At 37.0% G+C, this 21,213-nt stretch overlaps 7 protein-coding genes across 8 annotated transcripts; 5 read left to right on the top strand and 2 right to left on the bottom strand.

The window, feature by feature from the left end:
* The first annotated feature begins 194 nt into the window (after positions 1-194).
* On the top strand, positions 195-2,992 carry LOC123211946 (ent-kaurenoic acid oxidase 1-like). Of its 2 annotated transcripts, none has more exons than XM_044630935.1 (9): positions 195-570; positions 661-985; positions 1,056-1,205; positions 1,615-1,878; positions 1,959-2,042; positions 2,121-2,199; positions 2,290-2,396; positions 2,478-2,596; positions 2,722-2,992. In XM_044630935.1, the coding sequence occupies exons 1-9, from the start codon at positions 332-334 to the stop codon at positions 2,810-2,812; spliced, it is 1,458 nt and encodes a 485-aa protein (XP_044486870.1). In that variant the 5' UTR covers positions 195-331; the 3' UTR covers positions 2,813-2,992. The 2 variants fall into 2 exon arrangements, with proteins under 2 accessions (XP_044486870.1, XP_044486871.1); XM_044630936.1 differs by having other exon boundaries at positions 196-570; positions 1,621-1,878.
* Positions 2,993-3,081: 89 nt separating this feature from the next.
* LOC123211945 (LRR receptor-like serine/threonine-protein kinase FEI 1) lies at positions 3,082-9,570 on the top strand. The gene is made up of 14 exons (XM_044630934.1): positions 3,082-3,216; positions 3,708-4,444; positions 4,583-4,718; positions 4,826-4,897; positions 5,001-5,072; positions 5,172-5,243; positions 5,349-5,420; positions 5,546-5,617; positions 6,686-6,792; positions 6,930-7,103; positions 7,175-7,507; positions 8,127-8,381; positions 8,952-9,085; positions 9,217-9,570. Exons 2-14 carry the CDS (start codon positions 4,357-4,359, stop codon positions 9,439-9,441), a joined length of 1,812 nt encoding a protein of 603 aa, XP_044486869.1. The 5' UTR covers positions 3,082-3,216; positions 3,708-4,356; the 3' UTR covers positions 9,442-9,570.
* A 402-nt stretch (positions 9,571-9,972) lies between these two features.
* Positions 9,973-10,792, top strand: LOC123211947 ((+)-cis,trans-nepetalactol synthase NEPS2-like). The gene has a single exon (XM_044630937.1). It carries the CDS (start codon positions 9,991-9,993, stop codon positions 10,777-10,779), a length of 789 nt encoding a protein of 262 aa, XP_044486872.1. The 5' UTR covers positions 9,973-9,990; the 3' UTR covers positions 10,780-10,792.
* A 1,503-nt stretch (positions 10,793-12,295) lies between these two features.
* Positions 12,296-13,421, top strand: LOC123212398 ((-)-isopiperitenol/(-)-carveol dehydrogenase, mitochondrial-like). The gene has a single exon (XM_044631520.1). The coding sequence runs from the start codon at positions 12,417-12,419 to the stop codon at positions 13,224-13,226; it is 810 nt and encodes a 269-aa protein (XP_044487455.1). The 5' UTR covers positions 12,296-12,416; the 3' UTR covers positions 13,227-13,421.
* Positions 13,422-14,584: 1,163 nt separating this feature from the next.
* LOC123212573 ((+)-cis,trans-nepetalactol synthase NEPS1-like) lies at positions 14,585-15,538 on the top strand. The gene is made up of 2 exons (XM_044631752.1): positions 14,585-14,820; positions 14,913-15,538. The coding sequence occupies exons 1-2, from the start codon at positions 14,585-14,587 to the stop codon at positions 15,481-15,483; spliced, it is 807 nt and encodes a 268-aa protein (XP_044487687.1). The 3' UTR covers positions 15,484-15,538.
* A 2,313-nt stretch (positions 15,539-17,851) lies between these two features.
* On the bottom strand, positions 17,852-19,284 carry LOC123210455 (RNA polymerase II C-terminal domain phosphatase-like 4). Its single transcript, XM_044628823.1, has one exon. It carries the CDS (start codon positions 19,078-19,080, stop codon positions 17,950-17,952), a length of 1,131 nt encoding a protein of 376 aa, XP_044484758.1. The 5' UTR covers positions 19,081-19,284; the 3' UTR covers positions 17,852-17,949.
* Positions 19,285-19,538: 254 nt separating this feature from the next.
* Positions 19,539-20,065, bottom strand: LOC123210737 (RNA polymerase II C-terminal domain phosphatase-like 4). The gene is made up of 2 exons (XM_044629210.1): positions 19,806-20,065; positions 19,539-19,665 (listed from the first exon to the last, which is right to left on the bottom strand). Exons 1-2 carry the CDS (start codon positions 20,063-20,065, stop codon positions 19,539-19,541), a joined length of 387 nt encoding a protein of 128 aa, XP_044485145.1.
* Between the last annotated feature and the right edge of the window lie 1,148 nt (positions 20,066-21,213).

The raw sequence follows: 21,213 nt of genomic DNA, 5'->3' as shown, positions 1-21,213 counted from the left end.
TTATCATCAAGGTCCGTGACATAATTATGCCCGTGACAAATCACTAATATGCTCTTTAAGACGTCCTAATTTGGCTAACCTTGAAAATTAGATTTCGTGGAGACGCAATATATTCTATAATTAGAAATGCGTATGCATCAGGATTTCCTCTACCACTTAGTGGGGTACACTGGCTTGGCTTGTCTGTTTGCATTCCAAGTTAGACGAATAATCGACGGAGGAATCAATCCCATTTGGCTTTATGTTTTAAATATAGCCTGAATTTTTCAAGTGCTTGTAAACAAGGTTAATCCAAGAGAGTGAAGTCAGTAAGTTCTAAGGAGGAAGAAGAATGGAAGCTGTGTGGTTGATGAGTTGGGTTTTAGGAATTGTGCCATTACTGGGATGGCTGCTGTGGTGGTGGAATGAGCTGCGGTATGCAGCTCCTCTCAAATTAAAGTACTCCGGCACCGGCGCCAGGCTGCCACCTGGTCACATGGGCTTCCCTTTTCTCGGAGAAATGATCACCTTTCTCTGGTACTTCAAGGTTCTTCGCCGCCCCGATGAATTCATCAATTCAAAACGCCGAAAGTAAGCCTTTTTGTTTATCTATTTTAACTAAGAAAAAGCTTTTAACGTAAAATTTAGCTTTAGAAAAAGTCGGTGTTTGATGATGGTCAGGTACGGTGATGGAGTAGGAATGTACAGAACCCACCTCTTCGGATCACCGTCCATAATAGCTTGCTTCCCGTCGATCAACAAATTTGTATTTAAATCAGATGACTTGTTTTCACTCGAATGGCCAAACGTTGACATTGTGGGGCATTTATCTCTTGTGTCGGTCCATGGAAAAGCCCATGCAAGGCTCAGAAGCTACGTGTCAAATGCTATTAATCGCCCTGATGCCCTTAGGCGTATCACCACTGTTGTGCAGCCCCGTATGGTAGCTGCACTTCAGTCGTGGGCAGAGAAGGGTAGATTGAATTTGTATGATGAAGCAAAGAAGGTTAAATCATTATCTATTAAACATTGTACAGAAAAGCCTCTTCGTCAATTTATGAACTTAATGTTGACAGGTGACTTTCGAGAATATTGGAGAATTATTCGTAAGCTTTGAACCAGGACCTGTTTTAGATTCAATGGACAAATTGTTTGAGGGTTTGATTAAAGGCGTTAGAGCTCAGCCGTTCAACTTTCCAGGAACTGCTTATCACCATGCCATTCAGGTTAAATTACACTAAATATATTACTGAGATATGATTTTTCTCTTCCCTATTGTGCTCTACTCCGTACATATCTGAAATTATGTGAAGAATTTTATTCCAATCCATGCTTTACCACTATATCTGTGCTGTAAATTGCATGAAAATTTATGTAATTAATTGGAAATGTCCCCATGCATGAACTCCAAATGGCCCATTGAATTCAATTTTCAACTGGGGGCGTGGGGCTTAAGTAGATTTCTGCTTGGAAACATCACTCTGAATTTCTGACTATGTACAAATACATTAATTAAAAATGATGGTGGTCCTTTTAGATGACCAAGAGAGAAAAAGAATTAACTTCTGAAAATTTTGAGGAGGCTGTACAGAATTTTTTAATGATATATTAATATTTAACTGTGTCCATGATTAGCTGCAGTGTAGGAGGAAGCTGGAAACAATTTTTAGGGTGGAGCTAGAGAAAAAGAAGAAGAATGGAAATGGAGATGAGACAACAAATGATCTGATGGATGGGCTGAAGCAAATTGAAGATGATGAAGGCAAAAAATTAAGTGACCAAGAGGTTCTAGACAATATCATCAGCCTTGTTGTTGCTGGATATGAATCTACTTCTCTAGCATCTATGTGGGCTCTCTATTATCTATCCAAGTACCCTAATGTCCTTCAAAAGCTAAGGGTATTATATATGACCACGTCCATAATTGCATAATTATATATAGCTGTGATTCATTCTTATGTCTTCTCTGCCAATTTCAGGAAGAGAATATGGCAATACGCAAGAACAAGAAACGGGATTTCATTACCAGTGAAGACGTTTCTAAATTGAAGTACACCAACAAGGTTATATATATCTATTAATCATTTAAACTGGCAGCCAGAGATGTTACTGTTTCCTTCTAATTACGGACTTTATTTCAGGCGGTGGAAGAAACAATAAGAATGGCCAACCTAGCAGCACTTGTCTTCCGATTGGCTACGAAGGAAGTGGAATTTGAAGGTACGTCTGAAGACCATGATCAGTATTTGTTAAGTTTCTTCTATTTAAACAACAGAATATTTCAAGCTGAAATAGTTTATCCTCATGCAGGTTATAAAATACCAAAGAACTGGAAAGTAATTCTGTGGGTTCGATACCTGCATACAGATCCCGAAAACTTTGATGACCCCATGTGCTTCAATCCTGATAGATGGAATGTATGTGCAATTAATACGCCATGCAGGAAGTTTGGGCTAATTAATTTCTAATTATTGCTTGTTTTGTGTGTGTATATGTAGGAACCAGCAAGATCGGGTACGTACCAGGTATTTGGTGGTGGACCTAGAATTTGTGCTGGTAATATGCTTGCTCGGTTACAAATTGCGCTATTGCTTCATCATCTGTCCGTTGGATACAAGTAATAGAGACTAATCCTTATCGTTTCAATGATGTTTAATCATGCATTTTAATCAGTTTATCCCGACTTATTCTATGATTATGAAGCTTAATTCATTTCTTTATTGATATTCATGTGAATTTTAGGTGGGAACTTCTGAACCCAGATGCAGAGATTATGTATCTTTCACATCCAAAACCAGTTGATGGCGTTGAGATCAACTTCAGTGAAATATAGTGCACTACTTCCAGTTTCTTCATAACTGTTTATATATGCATATATATAAGAGAAGAAGAATACCTACTACTATTAACATATTTTGCCTTTCCATGTACTGTGTATAGGGTGAGAAAAGCTGGGAAAATGTTAATCACTTTTCTTGTAAAGTAGTGTGATTCCCTCATCACTTCTTGAAAACTGTCTTTCATTCTCATGGATGTAGATTTGATGGCACATCTTCAACCGGCCCACCTGAAAGAATGGGGGGCAATTTCTAATCAATGCGTCCGAGACCACATAAACAAAGCTTGGCCACAACTGTTATGCAACCACCGTTTGCTTCAAATTTAAGCATCCATGGCTTATTCCTGAAAGCCAGTAATGATTCCGGAGTGGAACATATTTCATTGATTACTTTTATGGTAAAGTCTAAAGGATCCTCATTCTACCTCCAAGTCCAAAGTCCATACGCAAATCAATGCCGCTGCTAATTGATTATCATCTTTTATTTCACCCAAATGACTGCATATTTGTCAAAGCATGAGATTGGTTCCAGTAGTAACATATGCATCATCACCATCATCACATAGTTTTTAGGTTGAATCTTGGCTACCGTAATTCATGGGGTCAATCTAAGATTGTGCATAAACTGGGTTTAAGTTAAATTAAAGCTATAAATTAGCAAGTACTAATTACGTTAATTATGATTATGCCTACATGTGGTTTTAACTTTTAACTCCAAAATTTGAACAAATAACCTCCATATCATCTTGGGTTTAATAAATAAGAAAAAAGAGAAAAAGTGTACTAATCTTAACTGTTAATACTATATTAATACCAGTACCCAATGGTTATAAATTATAATATTAATGTATTCCATTTTCTACATATGATGATCACAAATGGAATATAGACCCATACGAAACATGTGGCTGAAGATCTGGCCGAGAAGAGAAAGACATATGACCGTATTGCCGGAGGAAGCCCTTCATAATCTTTAAAGCTTCATTTCTGAGGGAGGTCAGACATGTTTCAGTGCAGTTTCAGACCTTTTTTTATGCAAAAGCCAAAAACACCACATTTAGAAATCAACTTTCTTGGTGTTTATAATGGAGAAACTCTCCACAAGGTTCTTACACATCGTCAATATGTTTATTATCTGTTATAAGATAATGCCAAAGTGGTTTTTGCTTTTCATGTGTAGCGAGTATAGTTGCTTACCTACTGGTGAGAGTACTGGCTATGGCAATGTGTTTGAATTTTATTGGGGCAACGGCTATTTCTTTTTGCACAACTTTCCATACATTTTTTCAGAAGTTTGTCTTTCGCTCTGCTCATTAAACATGGGAAAAAATGAGCTCTTTCGCTCCTAGTGCTTCAAATAATTATTAGTTTTATTTATGTAGTTCGTGGTGTCATCTCAGATACACACATAATCCACTTGGTTTTATCATCACAGCGTCACATTTCTCTCACTCACTCTTTCTAGCTGAGTGCATTCGTTGCACTGTAGCCACTTAAGCCACGGAGCTCTCTACAGAAGAAGCGCATTTGTGAAGAGAATGATAATGGGCATGTTGGTTTTTGTCTCCTTGGTGATATCTGTAGCAACCCTTTTCAGCTCTTGCTCACTTGCTCTTACTCAAGATGGTAAAGAGTCTCTTTTGATTTCATCTCTTATTTTTCAGTTCTTTCAACTATTTTGAGTGTTTTTTTTTTTTCTTATGAATCTCGATCGAAGAAAAAGTCGGGATTTTTTTTTTTTATGATTTAATCTTAATTTTTCAGGTCTCACACTGCTAGAAATTAAGAACACTTTGAATGACAGCAAAAACTTTCTTGGGAACTGGCAAGCTACCGATGAAACACCTTGCAAATGGACTGGCATTTCTTGCCACAGCCATGACGAACGGGTCCGCTCTATGTATGTTATTCATATCATGCATTTGTTGAATTCCTATTTTCATTATGTGCAGTTCCTCTAAAGCCTTTTACTTCAGGGTAACTAATTTATTCTATTGGACTTCTCAGAAATCTGCCCTACATGCAATTAGGAGGCACTATATCTCCCAGCATTGGTAAACTCAATAGATTGCAAAGATTGTGAGTTCGATGTTCCTTCTCTTCATTGTATTTATTCCGCAGAAACACTAGAAAGATACACTATAATGTTTCTAATTATAATTTTTATTTTTCAATTTTACAGGGCACTTCACCAAAACAGTTTGCATGGATTCATTCCTAATGAAATTACTAATTGTACTGAGCTTAGGGCTTTGTAAGTGAATACAGATGTTAGCGAATTTGGATTTTTTTCCCTCCATTTATGTTTTCTAAATGCTTTGAATATCACTCGCTGTAATTGGGATTTATTTAGGTACTTGCGGGCAAATTATCTCCAAGGAGGCATACCGGCAAATATTGGAAACCTTTCTTTTCTCACTATATTGTAAGATCATAAATTTTCGTTATTGATAAATCCTAATTTTCAATCCTGGTTCAGTTCATGTTCTTACTCTGACACTGTATTTTGATACTTGAATGTTACATTTAGGGATTTGTCCAGCAATTTACTGAAGGGTGCTATGCCTTCTTCCCTTGGCCGTCTCACACATTTGCACTTTCTGTAAGTTTAAAATTAAATGGAGTTGCAATTACCTTTTCAACTGTGTATTCTAATGTGTTAACCTAAAGTGATAGTAAAATGTTTGGAGAATCTGCTATCATTGTGTGTCATGTCTCTTCATGTAGAAATTTGTCGACCAACTTTTTCTCTGGTGAAATCCCGGATTTTGGAGCCATGAGCACCTTTGGAAACAAGTCGTGAGTATTTGTTTGACCATTCTGCTCCTTGTTTCTTATTGTTTATTGGCTAGGCTTGATTAAATACTACCATTTGATAAGTTGAGAGTATGATTATCTATTTCATTAGTACTTTGCAGTTTCTTCCCAATTCAATATTATATCAATAATTTTTGTTTGACAGCATTCAGATATCTGTTGGTCATGCATTAAAATCTGAAATGTGTTGGAGACCACCGTGACTCTAATTTTTATGCAACTTCTGTCTGGTAATCTTTGGTTGGTGCTATATTTAATGATGATCAAATTGCTTCCTATGTGACGACCAAACAAGGATAAGTCTTTATAGAAATAATTTATTGAATGAGACCATTATTGAGGGCAAAATCATATAGTCATCTCTATAATAATAGAGTGCTACCGTGTATGACACGACTAATTATTGAATGAGACCATTATTGAGGGCAAAATCATATAGCCATCTCTAAAATAATAGAATGCTACTGTGTATGACATGACTAATTAAGTGTAGGCAGGCATGATTCTCTGTTGGCTAATTGATCATTAAACGTCAGGCTAATTAGGTCATTTATTTCCTTGATTGACATAGATTGCTATACAGCCTTAAGATGAAATTTTTAGTTGTAGCAAACTATGCAGTAACTTGCATGCAATATTCACCATCTTAAATTAAGTGGTAAGAAAATCAAATATAGTATCAACCATTTCTGAAGTATTTCTCAGCAATTGCTGTTCCTCTGTTAATTGCCCAAGGATTGAGCTGGAAGACAAGACTAATTAAGTATAGGCATGCATGATTCTCTGTTAACTAATTGATCATTAAACATCAAGCTAATTAGGTCATTTATTTCCTCAGTTGACATAGATTGCTATATGGCCTTAGGATGAAATTTTAGTTGTAGCAAACCATGTGGTTACTTGCATGCAATATACACCATCTTAAATTAAGTGGTAAGCAAATCAGGTATGGTATCAACAACTTCTGAAGTATTTCTTAGCAATTGCTGTTCCTCCTTTTAATTGCATGAGCATCGAACTTGTCCTAAATATTGCCATTCTTATGATTAGGTTTATTGGAAATTTAGATCTTTGTGGTCGACAAGTCAACAAACCATGCAGAACCTCAATGGGATTTCCTGCAGTTCTACCACATGCAGCAAGTGATGAAGCAGCAGGCAAGTGTTATAGCATTTTTCGGGCTTTTTCATTGGACAAGAAATGTGCCAAGGGACACTAGTTGCTATTGCTATTTGCTTCTGCTAATAGGTTTGCATATATACTAATACTAGATTTTTCACTGGAGTTGTTGCAGTTCCTTCAAAACATTCCTCTCATTATATGAAAGGAGTGCTGATTGGTGCAATGTCCACTATGGGCCTTGCCCTTCTTGTGCTTATTGTGTTCCTTTGGATTTGCTTGCTGTCAAAGAAGGAAAGGGCTGCAAAGAAGTACACAGAAGTCAAAAAGCAAGTTCATGAAGAAGCAAGTAAGATGGACTTTTATCTTAGTTTTGTTTTTCATTATTTCCATACTGATAATATTTATATTCTTCAATAGGTACAAAGCTTATTACTTTTCATGGAGATATGCCATACCCATCTTGTGAGATTGTCGAAAAGCTGGAATCTCTTGATGATGAGGATGTTGTAGGGTCAGGAGGATTTGGTACTGTATACCGGATGGTCATGAATGATTGTGGACCATTTGCTGTTAAAAGAATTGATCGGGATCGTGAAGGATCTGATCAAGTGTTTGAAAGGGAATTAGAGGTCTTGGGTAGCATCAAGCACATAAATTTGGTTAACCTGCGGGGTTACTGCAGGCTTCCTACCTCAAAACTTCTCATATATGATTATCTATCAATGGGGAGCTTAGATGATTTCTTGCATGGTAAGTCTTGGGTAGCATCAAGCACATAAATTTGGTTAATCTGCAGGGTTACTGCAGGCTTCCTCCCTCAAAACTTCTTATATATGATTATCTATCAATGTGCAGCTTAGATGATTTCTGGCAAGGTAAGTTGCCCCATCTATTCAGTCAGACAATGATCATCATGAGTGTTTGGCATATGGAACCACGCATGATGGTGGTTGAGACACAAAACCTGCAATTGATCTGTCCTTTTAACATGATAGCAATTAGAATTTTGAAATTTAAATTATTGGATAGTTGTTTTGGTCAACTCCATTGCCTAAATAACTGCAGAGAAGCTAAAATATTGACTCACAAATAGGCTGGAGTAAAAAGAGCTCACTGATTGAATTATACCAAGTACAAACTAAAGCCAAAAATTTCAAATTCCATAGGTTTTTAGTTTCTCAAATTTGTGATTACTTGCATTAGCAATTGGCATGATACCATATGGGAGTGTACCTGGTTGATGAACCTTGCCCTTTTAATATTTTAATAGATGTAGCACCCCTGATCAGTTTTTTGCTTGTTTAGAATTTAATCCTCTTGAATGCAAGTAGCATCAGTTTTTTTTCCATTTCATTTTTTGGTTGTTTAGAGCATAGCAAAGGAGAGAGATTGTTAAAATGGAGTGATCGTGTGAGAATAGCCCTTGGTTCTGCTCGGGGATTGGCGTACTTGCACCATGACTGTGCTCCAAAGATAATTCATCGTGACATAAAATCCAGCAACATTCTCTTGGATGAAAACTTGGGGCCCCATGTCTCTGACTTTGGTCTTGCCAAGCTTTTGGCAGATGAGGAGGCCCATGTTACCACTGTTGTTGCTGGCACATTTGGCTATTTAGCACCAGGTGTGTGTTTGTTCCAGTTCTATTCACCTTAACTTTATGTTTTGGGTTTTTGTGACAGTCTTTCAGCAAATGAAATTCAGGATTTAAACGTGCTCTATCTAGTCCATCCTATTTATTTTCTTGTTTGTTGTAATAAATGTAGACATGTGTTTGGACACTATAAATTGCAGTCAAAGTTAATGTGTTAGATTTTCCGACATATGTACCATGACTTGGAAACTTTATCATCTTTGTTGTACCTGAATCAAGTGCCCAGTCTCTTCAAAACCAAAACTTTGGGGAAAGACTTTTGGGTTATCAAGTTCCTGACCTGGAAAGCAAAATTTTTCTTGAAGTTAGGGAAAAACTAAAGACTACATTTTTAAGCATTAAACTTATTAGTTTAGTATTTTATAGGTCTTTTTGATTCCTTGCAACATGATCCAGCCATATGGAAGAAATAGCATTTAAGTAATAAATATATTTGAAGCACTGTCACTGATTTGTTTATTTATTCTGTTAGTCCCAGGACTTAGTGATATATATTAGTTCAGATGATTGATTAATTCCTTGGTTTCTACATAAAAACAGAGTATTTACAAAGTGGGAGGGCTACTGAGAAAACGGATGTGTACAGCTTTGGAGTTCTCTTGCTGGAGCTTGTAACTGGGAAAAGACCAACTGATCCCACTTTTGTTAAAAGAGGCTTAAATGTTGTTGGTTGGGTAAGCTTCCCAATCTTCTTACCTTTATGTGCTTATATACCTTGGTTAGAGATAGCAAGCAATGAATACATTGGGATTGACATAAACTGAAGTCCATTTTAGAAGATTATAAATGCTGTGAATTTGTGCAGATGAATACCCTATTAAAAGAAAATCGATTGGCTGATGTAGTAGATAAAGGCTGCCCTGACGCTGACCTGGAAACTGTAGAAGCAATTCTTGAAATAGCTGCAAGGTGTACAGACGCAAACCCAGATGATAGGCCATCAATGAACCAGGTATTGCAGCTGCTAGAGCAAGAGGTCATGTCACCTTGCCCGAGAGAGTTTTATGAGTCACATTCAGATTATTGTTAGATTAATATTACATTCATCTCGAGTGAGTAATTACACCTTATTGTTGAAGTGCTTTGCCCCTCTCTTTGGGGCCTGTATGTTAAATGTTTATCTGCCATCAATGCATGCCTGTACGGCTAATTTCCTTTAGTTCATGTATTTTCCCTAAAAGATGGAACCAATTGTCATGATGTTGCTCCATTCCGGATAAGAACTAGGTCAATTGATGGAAATTGTAAATTAAATGGAGTTCCAAAAGAAAATTCAAATGGGTAGTAGTTAATAACTACAGGTTAGCCGAATTGTAATTTTGTGACGAGATTTATCTGAAATGGTACAATGCTAATAACAATATAATGCGGATCCCGGAGTACATTTTATTATTACATCTCTATATTTACTTTGTTCTACACATATGGCGCACCGAAAGGTATACATAACAAACAGAAACGACACTGGGAGATCTGCAGGGACTCAATCCAAGTAGCAAAATCCAAATTCTGATGGTTTTCACAGTAACCTCTGTTTTCTTTATAACCCGAAATGTTTTCCTTGACAAGTAACCTGAAGATGGCTGACGCCACCTCATGCAAGAGAAAGCTTCAAGGCAAAGTGGCGATCATCACAGGAGGTGCCAGTGGCATTGGTGAAGCATCAGCTCTTCACTTCATCAACCACGGCGCACAGGCGGTTGTGATTGCAGATATCCAGGATGAGAAAGGCCAAAAACTTGCCGAATCCATCGGCCTCGACCGCTGCATGTATATACGTTGTGATGTGACCGACGAGGAGCAGATCAAAACCCTTGTTGAAACCACTGTCAAAACCTACGGACACCTTGACATCATGTTCTGTAACGCCGGAATCGTAAGCAAATCCGAACAAAGCATCTTGGACTTCGACCTGTCCGGCTACGAGGAACTTTTTGCAATCAACGTACGAGGCGTGAGTGCGAGTGTTAAGCATGCGGCACGTGCAATGGTAAAGAGGGAGATACAGGGTAGCATTATTTGCACTGCGAGTATAGCAGGGACAATGGGAGGTTCAATACATACGGATTACTCAATGTCGAAGCACGCGGTGATGGGTTTGATGAAGTCTGCGAGTAAGCAGTTGGGAAGGTATGGAATACGGGTGAACTGCGTGTCGCCGGGGCCGGTGGCAACGCCATTGCTGTGTAGAATGTTAGGGGTGAAAGCGGAGGAAGCGGAGAAGGCTTTTGAGCGCTCTTCTCGCCTGAAAGGGGTGTTGAAACTGAAACATGTGACGGATGCTGTTTTGTTTCTTGCTAGTGAGGAGTCTGAGTTTGTCACTGGTCAAAATTTGACTGTTGATGGTGGATTTATTGAACATGCTTGATTTATTGCGAAGAAAAAAATTTAAAGATATAAATTAATTAAGAGTAAATTACCTTTTTCTCCATGGTGGGAAAATGTAATTTACTCACTAAATAATTAGCTGCTTTGGAGGAATTAATCTTTAATGTTTACATTATTATGAATATGAGATCATATTTAACTTTATTTATCATAACAAGATTATATAAAGATTGCATTATAATTAAAAATGAAAATGAAATCTTGTAAAATTTTATAGTAAATCAAGGACGTAAAAAGTATAAGGTTTGTTCAAAGGCCAAAAGACTTATTCCCATCAAAAATATCTTTTTATCTTAAGTTTTTATTCCTTAACTTTTAAAATCTTAAACACTCACTTATGACTAGTTAAAATTAACAGTTTTGGAGATAAAATCATTATTTTATTTGTAATATTAAAAATAAACTAAAATGTAATCTTTTTTTCTTCTTATAAACTTAAAAAACTAAAAGTTTTCTCTTAACCAAAGTTTTAAAAAATAACTAAAAGTTTTCTCTTAACCAAAGTTTTAAAAAATATATTTTTTTCTTAGAGTTTAGTTTTCAGATCTTTGACGTCAAATCCGATGCTATTGCCGGTGATAAATATCTCTCGATGTCTCTTCTCTCTTGGTGGCCAACCTTCTCTTTTGGTGGCCAAACTTCTCTTGTTTGAAAGCTTGGATGATGTCTATTGACACCGAAAATGACTCTCAACTTTGTCAGGAAGATGAAGTTGTTCGTCTTCCTCAATAAAAGCGAGATCCAACAAAGACAAGATCTTTCTTCTTAGATGGAGAGACGATGTTTCGTCTCTTATTGGGTTTAAGACTGTCGGTCGAAGGGAGAGATGGTGAATGAGCGACCACTGGAGAAAAAGAAAAGAAATGCCACTAGAGATAGTGTTAGAGTTTGAAAACTAAACTCTAAGGGGGGAATGCCATTTTTTAAAACTTGACCTACAAAAGAAATTGTTAGTTTTTAAGGTTTAAGGAAAAAAGATTTTTTTTAAGTATTAGAGTTTTGTTAACCTTAACCACTCATAAATAAATAAATGAAAATTTCAAAGTTAAAGGTGAAAACTTGAAATCAGAGGATAATTAGGGTGGGACAATGTTCTTTGGCCTTATTCAAAAGGCAGAAGTTACAAGTGAAAGCACACAAGTATGAGCTGGGTCAAAGTTTTATTTTGTGCGTGCAATATAAGTCATTTAAAATAAAATTATCAACCATAAAACTAATTATAATAAAATTAAATAATTTTAAAATAAAAATAAAATAATATTTAATTATATAATAATATATTATTTAAATAAATAATTAAAAACGTATAACATTATTCGATTATTCGTACTTTTAAGCGACTCTTTTATGTTATTTATTTTTTTGAAAAAGCCAGCAGGGATTTTAATTTCAAGTAAATTGTGCATACGTCCCCGTGATGACGTGAATAAGAGACTTTGAACAAGATTCTAATTTTCACCGAAGAATGCAGAGGACCGGCAGCTCTTCCACGTCGCCATAATTTCACTATAAAATCTCAACTTGTGGCATCTAGACAGACAAGAAGACTACCTTTGTTTTAAAAGCCTGTCTCTTCCCACTTCAAATACAATTGTTCTAAGAAAAAATAATAATACAATGCTAGGATCCCAGCACATGGTGTCCTCAAACCCAAAGAAATTGGAAGGCAAAGTAGCCATAATCACGGGCGGCGCCAGTGGAATCGGTGAAGCTACGGCACGCCTTTTCGCCGACCACGGTGCTCGCATGATCGTGGTCGGCGATATCCAAGATGACCTCGGTCAAGAAGTAGCCATATCAATTGGCACAGACAAGTGCATTTACATGCACTGCGATGTTTCAAATGAAGATCAAGTCAAAGCTTTAGTTGACTCCACGGTCCAAACGTACGGTCAACTAGACATCATGTTTAGCAACGCCGGGATTGTAATTACCTCTTCACAGACAGTCGTTGACCTCGATTTCACAACCCTAGACCGTGTGTTTGCCGTGAACGTCCGCGGCATGGCGGCATGCGTGAAGCATGCTGCTCGTGTGATGATCGAGAAGGGCGTACGGGGGAGCATCGTGTGCACGGCCAGTGTCACTGGTAGCCGCGGTGGTCCACGGCTAACAGATTATTCCATGTCGAAGCATGCTGTGATTGGACTGGTTAAATCCGCCAGCACGCAGCTTGGAGTGCATGGGATTAGAGTGAACAGCGTGTCCCCGTCTGCAGTGGCGACTCCAACCTTGTGCAGGTCGTTCGGTGGCATTGATGCTGAGCAAGCCGAGAAGATTTGTGAACGGCTCGCTAGCCTGAAAGGAATTGTGCCCAAAGTGAATCATGTGGCAGATACAGTACTGTTTCTTGCGTCTGGAGATTCTGCGTTTGTGAGTGGGCACGACCTGGTAGTGGACGGTGGCCTTCTATCGAAATTGGCCTAGTCTTCTTAGATATGATTGCCCACCAATCCATTATCGGGCTTTTGATTTTGTCGTGTGTAATGAATAATTTTTACAGCCGTAATTTTAATCTCTCAAACATATATATACCATCAGGTAGAAGAACAGGGCGAGATTGCATATCCTGATGATGGTTTAGATAATGTAAACTCACTGCCTTATGATTCCATCTGTATATGATAATAAAGGTTTGTCTTAAATTTTAATCTCAGCTCTCATGTATTTTAACAATTATCAACCCCTTTATGTCATACCAGATGAATGTGTTGTATCAAGAAATTAACTGATAGTTTAAACTTTTAAACTAAATGTATATGCATATTTCAAAAAAATAAAATAAAATCTAAGAAAATTCAAATCATCTACCAAAAAACTAAGTTAATCCAGTAATGATGAGTGTAAATGTATAAATATTTGGTCGAATACTTCATTTGATATTTTTTTTAAGTGTGTAAGTTTGAAGAACAGGGCGAGATTGCATATCCTGATGATGGTTTAGATAATGTAAACTCACTGCCTTATGATTCCATCTGTATATGATAATAAAGGTTTGTCTTAAATTTTAATCTCAGCTCTCATGTATTTTAACAATTATCAACCCCTTTATGTCATACCAGATGAATGTGTTGTATCAAGAAATTAACTGATAGTTTAAACTTTTAAACTAAATGCATATGCATATTTCAAAAAAATAAAATAAAATCTAAGAAAATTCAAATCATCTACCAAAAAACTAAGTTAATCCAGTAATGATGAGTGTAAATGTATAAATATTTGGTCGAATACTTCATTTGATATTTTTTTTAAGTGTGTAAGTTTGAAATTAGATGAAAACCGACTAAATGATGAAAACCTGTCGGTGGAATGCTTCCAAAGTGATGAAAACGTGGCTGTCGGCGAATGGATGACATCGGTAACGGCTATGGAGACCTCTGGCCAGCCTGATCTGTCCGCAAAATGCTTGACTGGGTCGCCGTGGTTGTTGGCTGCCGGGTGTGAGTGTTGCGTGATTTTGTGTTGACTGAGTGAGTTTTATTTATCTTGACTGGGTGTATGCAAAGACTTGACTGACTAAGTTACTGCTTGATTGAGTGATTTTAAAACGTATTTTATTTTTCTGATTATATATCTAACAGAAAAAATGTGGTCCAGTATGTATATAAGAAAAGAAATGGACTAAAATAATTAATGTCCTAATACTGTTCAGAGATTTTCGAATGAGTTGCCGGTTGGAAATTGACCCAAAAGCTGCCAACAAGCCATGCCAATCCCATTCTTTTATATATCTAAATCCTTAGTTGCGTTTCAGACCTTCAGTGATATTAGCATTAATAATAATAATGGCTGAGTCTTCAATGCAGCGTAACAAACTTGAAGGCAGAGTGGCTATTATCACCGGTGGCGCCAGCAGCATCAGCGAAGCCACGGCACGTCTTTTCGCCGATCACGGTGCTCGCATGATCGTGGTCGCCGATATCCAAGATGACCTCGGTCAAGAAGTAGCCATATCAATTGGCACAGACAAGTGCATTTACATGCACTGCGATGTTTCAAATGAAGATCAAGTCAAAGTTTAGTTGACTCCACGGTCCAAACATACGGTCAACTAGACAATTGGCACGGACAAGTGCATTTGCATGCACTGCGATGTTTCAAATGAAGATCAAGTCAAAGTTTAGTTGACTCCACGGTCCAAACGTACGGTCAACTAGACATCATGTTTAGCAACGCCGGGATTGTAAGTGCCTCTTCACAGACAGTCGTTGACCTCGATTTCACAACCCTAGACCGTGTGTTTGCCGTGAACGTCCGCGGCATGGCGGCATGCGTGAAGCATGCTGCTCGTGTGATGATCGAGAAGGGGGTACGGGGGAGCATCGTGTGCACGGCCAGTGTCAATGGTAGCCGCGGTGGTCCACGGCTGACAGATTATTCCATGTCCAAGCATGCTGTGATTGGACTGGTTAAATCCGCCAGTACGCAGCTTGGAGTGCATGGAATCAGAGTGAACAGCGTGTTCCCGTCTGCAGTGGCGACTTCAACCTTGTGCAGGTCGTTCGGTGGCATTGACGCTGAGCAAGCCGAGAAGATTTGTGAACGACTCGCTAGCCTGAAAGGAATTGTGCCCAAAGTGAATCATGTGGCAGATACAGTACTGTTTCTTGCGTCTGGAGATTCTGCATTTGTAAGTGGGCACGACCTGGTAGAGGACGGTGGCCTTCTATCGAAAATGGTCTAGTCTTCTTAGATATGATTGCCCACCAATCCATTATCGGGCTTTTGATTTTGTTGTGAGCAATGTATAATTTTTAGACCCGTAATTTTAATCTCTTAAACATATACATACCATCAGGTAGAAGAACAGGGCGAGATTGCATATCATGATGATGGTTTAGAAAATGTAAACTCATTGCCTTGTGACTCCATTTGTATATGATAATAAAGGTTTGTCTTAGATCTTAATCTTAGCCTTCATGTATTTTGAAAATTATCAACCACTTGGTTAAATAACATGGAAATTTATGTTCACGTCATACCAGAAGATATCTATACTATGTCTTATGCACAGTAAATAACCGATGGTTTGAACACTTTCTTACTAAACATATATGCATATTTCCCTGTGAGTCTGTGCGTAGATGTGTCATTTTCACACAAATTGACCCAAAATATGGATACCCCTCTATTTAGAAGCAATGGGAAGAGCAGGTTTAGGTGGTTTCAGTCATTTTCATTATCTCATTGTTAAATCATTTTCATCTATTTTATTTATAGGATAACATCCCATTATTATCTTCAATAGTATACCATTTAAGTATATAAATAATGCGTTATTATATGATTTGATGATTTTGAATTATAGATAAAATAATATTTAATTACATTATAACACATTATCCGTATATCTAATTTGTGTATGCATAATATTGCTATTGTATCACCTATCATTACAATATAATAATAATTTCCTTCATTCTCGAAATGATACCATCAACAAATTTCTTTAAAAATAGATTTCATTAGACATCTGTATTCAATATATTAGGGTTGGGATGCATTTTTTTTCATTAGACAAAATTGTACATGGACAAAAGGCACATATTGTTATTTTGCCAAAATTTTTGTAGTAAACTCAATAATATAACAATTTATATAGGCTTTTTGTTAGAGACTCAAATAAAAAGAAAGAGAGTTTCACATTTAATAAAATTGAGTAAAGTAAATAGTATATAAATGTGTGAATGGAACCTTAATGCAAATCAATTGGTTTCATATAATATGAGTTTCAATCTCTACACTTGTAAAACTAACATATTTTCGACACTTTTGAATAATCAGTCAAACCGCTTTAAAAAATTTGCACCATTAACATACATCATATTTTAATATAAATTATAATTTTCATAAATTTCCTGATTAGCTCAAGTCACAAGATCCATTTAAGGAAAAGGTAAAATAACGGTCAAAGAAAATTTTTAAGACAATAAGCATATGTGTAATGAATATGTGATTGAATTCAAGAAATAGAATACAAAGAAAGAAAAAAATATGGTTAACCAGTTCCACCTGACTCTCTCTACAGCTTTCTTAGTTTTGACACATTGGATTTCTTCCGAAGTTTTTCAGTGAACTGTAATTTGTAAAAGAGTAAGTAAAGCTGAAAAGAGAATCAAGAGTCAACTTATAGATAATAATATTATACGGATAAAACGAAAGACTGGTTCTGCAGGAAAGTCAAATGAAAAACCCCCAATCAAAGCTGCGGAAATTTTATTTTATTGTTAAGAAAATAATTGTAGCACAGATAAAGCATTCTTAATATATTGAAAAACATTGTGTGGCAGGAAAAGTCCGATAATGCATGGAGGAGAAGAATTGTTTCAGACTTTCAGTCAAGTCATCAGAGATTGGCTACGAGACTGATACAATGTATGGCCATCGGAAAAGGGCAGTCGACATGCAAAGTCTCTATTTGCTACAAAAATGGATATTCAATTATAATATAGATGTTCTAAATACGTGCATAAGTAATTCATTTTATAAGATTGCTAGCGATTCCCATTTTACATTTTGAACATCTGGTGTTCTTAAAGTCTCTGATTTCTGCCTTTCCTATTTGCCTTCTGCCTTTCTTATATCAAACCTGAGTTTGTTAAGGAGGAGAATAATGTCTGAATATAGAAAGCAATTTGAAGGCAAAGTAGCCATAATCACAGGTGAAGCTAGCGAAATCAGGGCAGCTACGGCCCTATTTTCGCTGGTCAGTGATATCTAAAACGATCTAGGCCAATGACTAGCCACATCGATTGGCACAGACAAGTGCTCGTATGCATTGCAATGTTTTAAATAAAGATCAAGTATTTTTAATACTGCTCACAAGGGTAATTTGAGAGTAACAACAGAAGAAAGTTTTATATATAAAAAAATATGAATTCAAAAGTAATGTTATTAGTAATTATGCACATAGTTGGAGGGGCAAGAGTTTTCTCTTTAGTTTTTAAAATAATATGACAATTTGAGTAATTAGATTGTAAAATCGATCTTTTGTCGTATATACAATCTTAATTTATATCTGCAAAAGTAAAATCTATTAAATAAAAGTAAAACTTTGTGATTAATACTGAATATGAATTTATATATTAAGAATAATATATCATTACTCAATCACATGTTAACTGATTATGAAAGTTTCATACAACATATTCTAACTGGGTTGATACAAATATTCAGGTTGTTTCTGCCATAGATAATAAGTAGCATAAACCCACTTTGGATGGACCAAGTATTTGATCTCTAATTCTTTCCATTCATGATCCTCAATCTTATTGCTTGATGACACCAAATGTGTAACAGAAGAGTCAATTACGGATTTGCAGCTTGCTCCCATCTCCTCTGCCCTTTTCCGAACCACAGTTGCTTCATCTCCAGCATCCTTAATGAACACAGTACACCCCAGCAGAATCTCTCCACGCATTTTTCTCAACAATGTTCTAACATCCTGAAAACCTAGATTTCTTGAATCTTCGAAGAATAATCCATGGACTTGATTTAGAACTCCAAGCACGTTAGCTAGTACCCCATTACTGTCACTTTCATCAGTCTTCTTCTCCGAGAAAGATCTGTTATTAATCTTTCCATCTCTGAAATAATTATATTTCCCCATCAGAATTAAGTTCTCTTTATGCTGGTTCCACACACCTTCGGTATCATCAAGAACAACAATGCCTCGCTCCTCTCCCGGAACCAAATCCAGGGTCTTTTTTCTCGTTTCTTTAGAATCATCCCGTGAAATTATTCTGGATTTGATAAAGTATTCACCCTTCGGATCAAGCAACTTAGTCACCTCTTTTGCATAATATCGAGAACCCATTGTATATATGTAGAGCTCGAACTTGCTACTGACTTCTTTCAAAAACGTCCGAATATAGGGTCTCAATTTGACTATGAATTCATCAGTTAACTTGAATAGGTCCCCATCTGATATTTTTCCCCAAGAATTTGCCCGCCTCTTTAAATATTCCTCCTCCTGAGTCAATTTACGTGTAGCTTGTGTATGAATCAAAGTGTGATCTAAATCAAGAACCAACTGAAGTTTTCCCTGGCTAAACAAATTCTTTGAGCCATTTTCTTTCCAGACGGCAATATTAGGGTTGCTAAAACTTAAACCATCGGCCACAAAATCAAATCCTACACCAAACCCATCGCTCATATTCTTCCCACAATAAACGCACAATCCTTTGAAAACCGTTGAGTGTGTACATACCGGAGAAACAGATTTACTTGTACAGACAATTGGGGATGTCAAAGTTGTATGAGCACTCACAATCGCCTCCATTGTCAAAAGAACACACAACGTTGGTTATCAATGAATTAATGGGAAAAACAGGGGTTTCCAGGTTTATATAGAAGAGAGTTAATAATCCTAATACGTTTGGGATTAGGATTAGAAGTAGAATGCGATTAGAATTAGTTTTGTTTTGAATTTGGTAAAAGGGTTTTCTTTCAAAGGTTTATACTTCTTTTGTTTTGTGTAGCATTACTTGTTTATCAAGTTTTGAGTTAGCTACAACAGGTATTTTACGGTTTTTGTCCTCTTGTAGGACTCTGTTTTTATCTATAAATTACAGGGGAAAACAGGGGTTTCCAATGTATTATAGGAGACTTTACAATCTTCATTGATTTCGGATTGGTTAAAATCTTTGGGGTAAAAATATTTAAGACGCAAAGGGTGACAGCTGTCTCTAAAGTAAGTTTAAAACGCATTAAAACTTCCAAAATAATAGATGCTTGGAACTAGCTGTCTTTATGCTCAGTCCACAAAGTTTCAGTATCATCAAGAACAAGTGTGCCTCGCTCCTGTGCCAGCTCCAAATCCAGGCCCTTTACTCGTTTTTCTTTTATATCATCGCGTGAAATTATTCTTGATTTTTTGAAGTACTTGTATTTCAGATCCATCGTATAAATGGAAGCCTGGAACATGCTGCTAACTTGTTTTAGAAAGGTTCGAATATATTGTCTCAGTTTGACTATGAATTTGGTCATAAATATTAAACAAGTCACTCTGAAATATTTTCCGGAGAATCTGCAAGCCCCTTCAAATATTCCTCCTCCTGAGTCAGTTTAAGGATGTTTTGTGTTTGAACCAATTTATGATCTAAATCAAGCACCAATTGAAGTTTTCTTTGGCTGAACAATTTCTTAGAGCATATTTCTTTCCAACGACTAATCTCAGTGCTGCTTAACCAGAAACCATTGAAAACCAAATCGAACCCATTTTTCATAGTTTTCCCACAAGATGCGCAGGATCCTCTAAGAGCCATAGAATGTGAACATGTCTTCTCTGGAGGAAGAATAGAATCGGAACATGTCTTTTCTAGAGGAGAAACCGATTTACAGACTACTGGGGTCTCAAAGCCCGCAATTGCTCACAACTGCGCCCATTTTGAAAAGAAAGAGAACGTTTTACAATCTAGATTTTTTTTTTCTTTCCTGAAATTGAGATGGGATAGGATTGGGCTTTTGAGGTTTTGGGGCCTTTTCTATAGAGTCTTATTGGTATGGGTTTGAACTAGGCTCAAAGGAGGCCCATGAAAGACACAGGGGATTATGGAGCAGATTCGGATCCGCAAAGGGGCCTGTATTGCATATGCCAGAGAACATGCAAGTAGTAACCCAGCGCGGATGCACCAAAAATTGTTCATTCTGCTGCGCCCAAACAGAACCTTCAGTGCCCTTCTCAGTGGAGACAACATGCGTAACTGATAACTCAATCACATCGCCGACTTTTGCTCCGAATGCTCTTGCATAAGAACTGATTCTGGAGTCAGCCTCGTCAAAGTCAACGAATACAACGCAACCCATCAGAATCTTACTGCGAAATCTTTCCACTAAGAAGGTAACATCTCTGCATGGAAGGCTTGAAATCTCCGGACTGAAGAATAAGCCGAGGACTGCTCTAAGAACATTTAAATTAAAATGTACGCCAAAGCGCCGTAACTTTCACTTTCATCTTTCTTCTTGGCAGAATTAGAGGTTTTATGTTCCGGGTTTTCAGAAAAATAGTAGTAACTTTTCACGTGTATCAAGTTCTTCCAATTTTTCTTGCACCGGTGCTTTCTGAAACATCGAGGATAATAATGCCAGATTCCAATCCCAACACTAAATCCAGACACTTTGTTTGATTTACATCTTCTCTCTTCCGACTTGGATTGACATCGTCGAGAGAAATCACTCTCCGGCCGCTGAAAAATTTGCCTTCAGGATCAAGCAATTGAGCTATTTCCTACGCATAAGATCGATTACCCATGGTGTAAATATGCATTTCAAACATGCTGCTTGCCTCTTCAAGAAAAGTGCGTGTGAAGGGCCCTAGTATCCGCATGTCAGCTTAAAGATACTTCCTTTGGACATATCTTCTTGTAAAGAACCAATTTGATTCTCTGAAAATTTTTCCACTCTTATTAACTCT

The sequence above is a fragment of the Mangifera indica genome, chromosome 3 (genome assembly GCF_011075055.1).
Source record: "Mangifera indica cultivar Alphonso chromosome 3, CATAS_Mindica_2.1, whole genome shotgun sequence".
Lineage (NCBI taxonomy): Eukaryota > Viridiplantae > Streptophyta > Magnoliopsida > Sapindales > Anacardiaceae > Mangifera > Mangifera indica.
The sequence above is the reverse complement of the archived record's forward strand: the minus strand, read 5'-3'. Positions and strand labels throughout refer to the sequence as shown.

Excerpts from the sequence above, each read along its gene's own strand:
- LOC123212573 (XM_044631752.1), top strand. The coding sequence starts at position 14,585 with ATGGCTGAGTCTTCAATGCAGCGTAACAAACTTGAAGGCAGAGTGGCT. Across the intron at positions 14,821-14,912 it reads GAAGATCAAGTCAAAGTTTA|TCAAAGTTTAGTTGACTCCA; the intron begins GTTGACTCCACG and ends ATGAAGATCAAG.
- LOC123211946 (XM_044630935.1), top strand. The coding sequence starts at position 332 with ATGGAAGCTGTGTGGTTGATGAGTTGGGTTTTAGGAATTGTGCCATTA. Across the intron at positions 2,043-2,120 it reads AATTGAAGTACACCAACAAG|GCGGTGGAAGAAACAATAAG; the intron begins GTTATATATATC and ends ACTTTATTTCAG. Across the intron at positions 2,200-2,289 it reads GAAGGAAGTGGAATTTGAAG|GTTATAAAATACCAAAGAAC; the intron begins GTACGTCTGAAG and ends ATCCTCATGCAG.
- LOC123211945 (XM_044630934.1), top strand. The coding sequence starts at position 4,357 with ATGATAATGGGCATGTTGGTTTTTGTCTCCTTGGTGATATCTGTAGCA. Across the intron at positions 5,244-5,348 it reads CTTTCTTTTCTCACTATATT|GGATTTGTCCAGCAATTTAC; the intron begins GTAAGATCATAA and ends TGTTACATTTAG. Across the intron at positions 8,382-8,951 it reads ATTTGGCTATTTAGCACCAG|AGTATTTACAAAGTGGGAGG; the intron begins GTGTGTGTTTGT and ends ACATAAAAACAG.
- LOC123210737 (XM_044629210.1), bottom strand. The coding sequence starts at position 20,065 with ATGGCTCTTAGAGGATCCTGCGCATCTTGTGGGAAAACTATGAAAAAT. Across the intron at positions 19,666-19,805 it reads TCTCCGGAAAATATTTCAGA|AATAATTTCACGCGATGATA; the intron begins GTGACTTGTTTA and ends CAAAAAATCAAG.
- LOC123210455 (XM_044628823.1), bottom strand. The coding sequence starts at position 19,080 with ATGGAGGCGATTGTGAGTGCTCATACAACTTTGACATCCCCAATTGTC.
- LOC123211947 (XM_044630937.1), top strand. The coding sequence starts at position 9,991 with ATGGCTGACGCCACCTCATGCAAGAGAAAGCTTCAAGGCAAAGTGGCG.
- LOC123212398 (XM_044631520.1), top strand. The coding sequence starts at position 12,417 with ATGCTAGGATCCCAGCACATGGTGTCCTCAAACCCAAAGAAATTGGAA.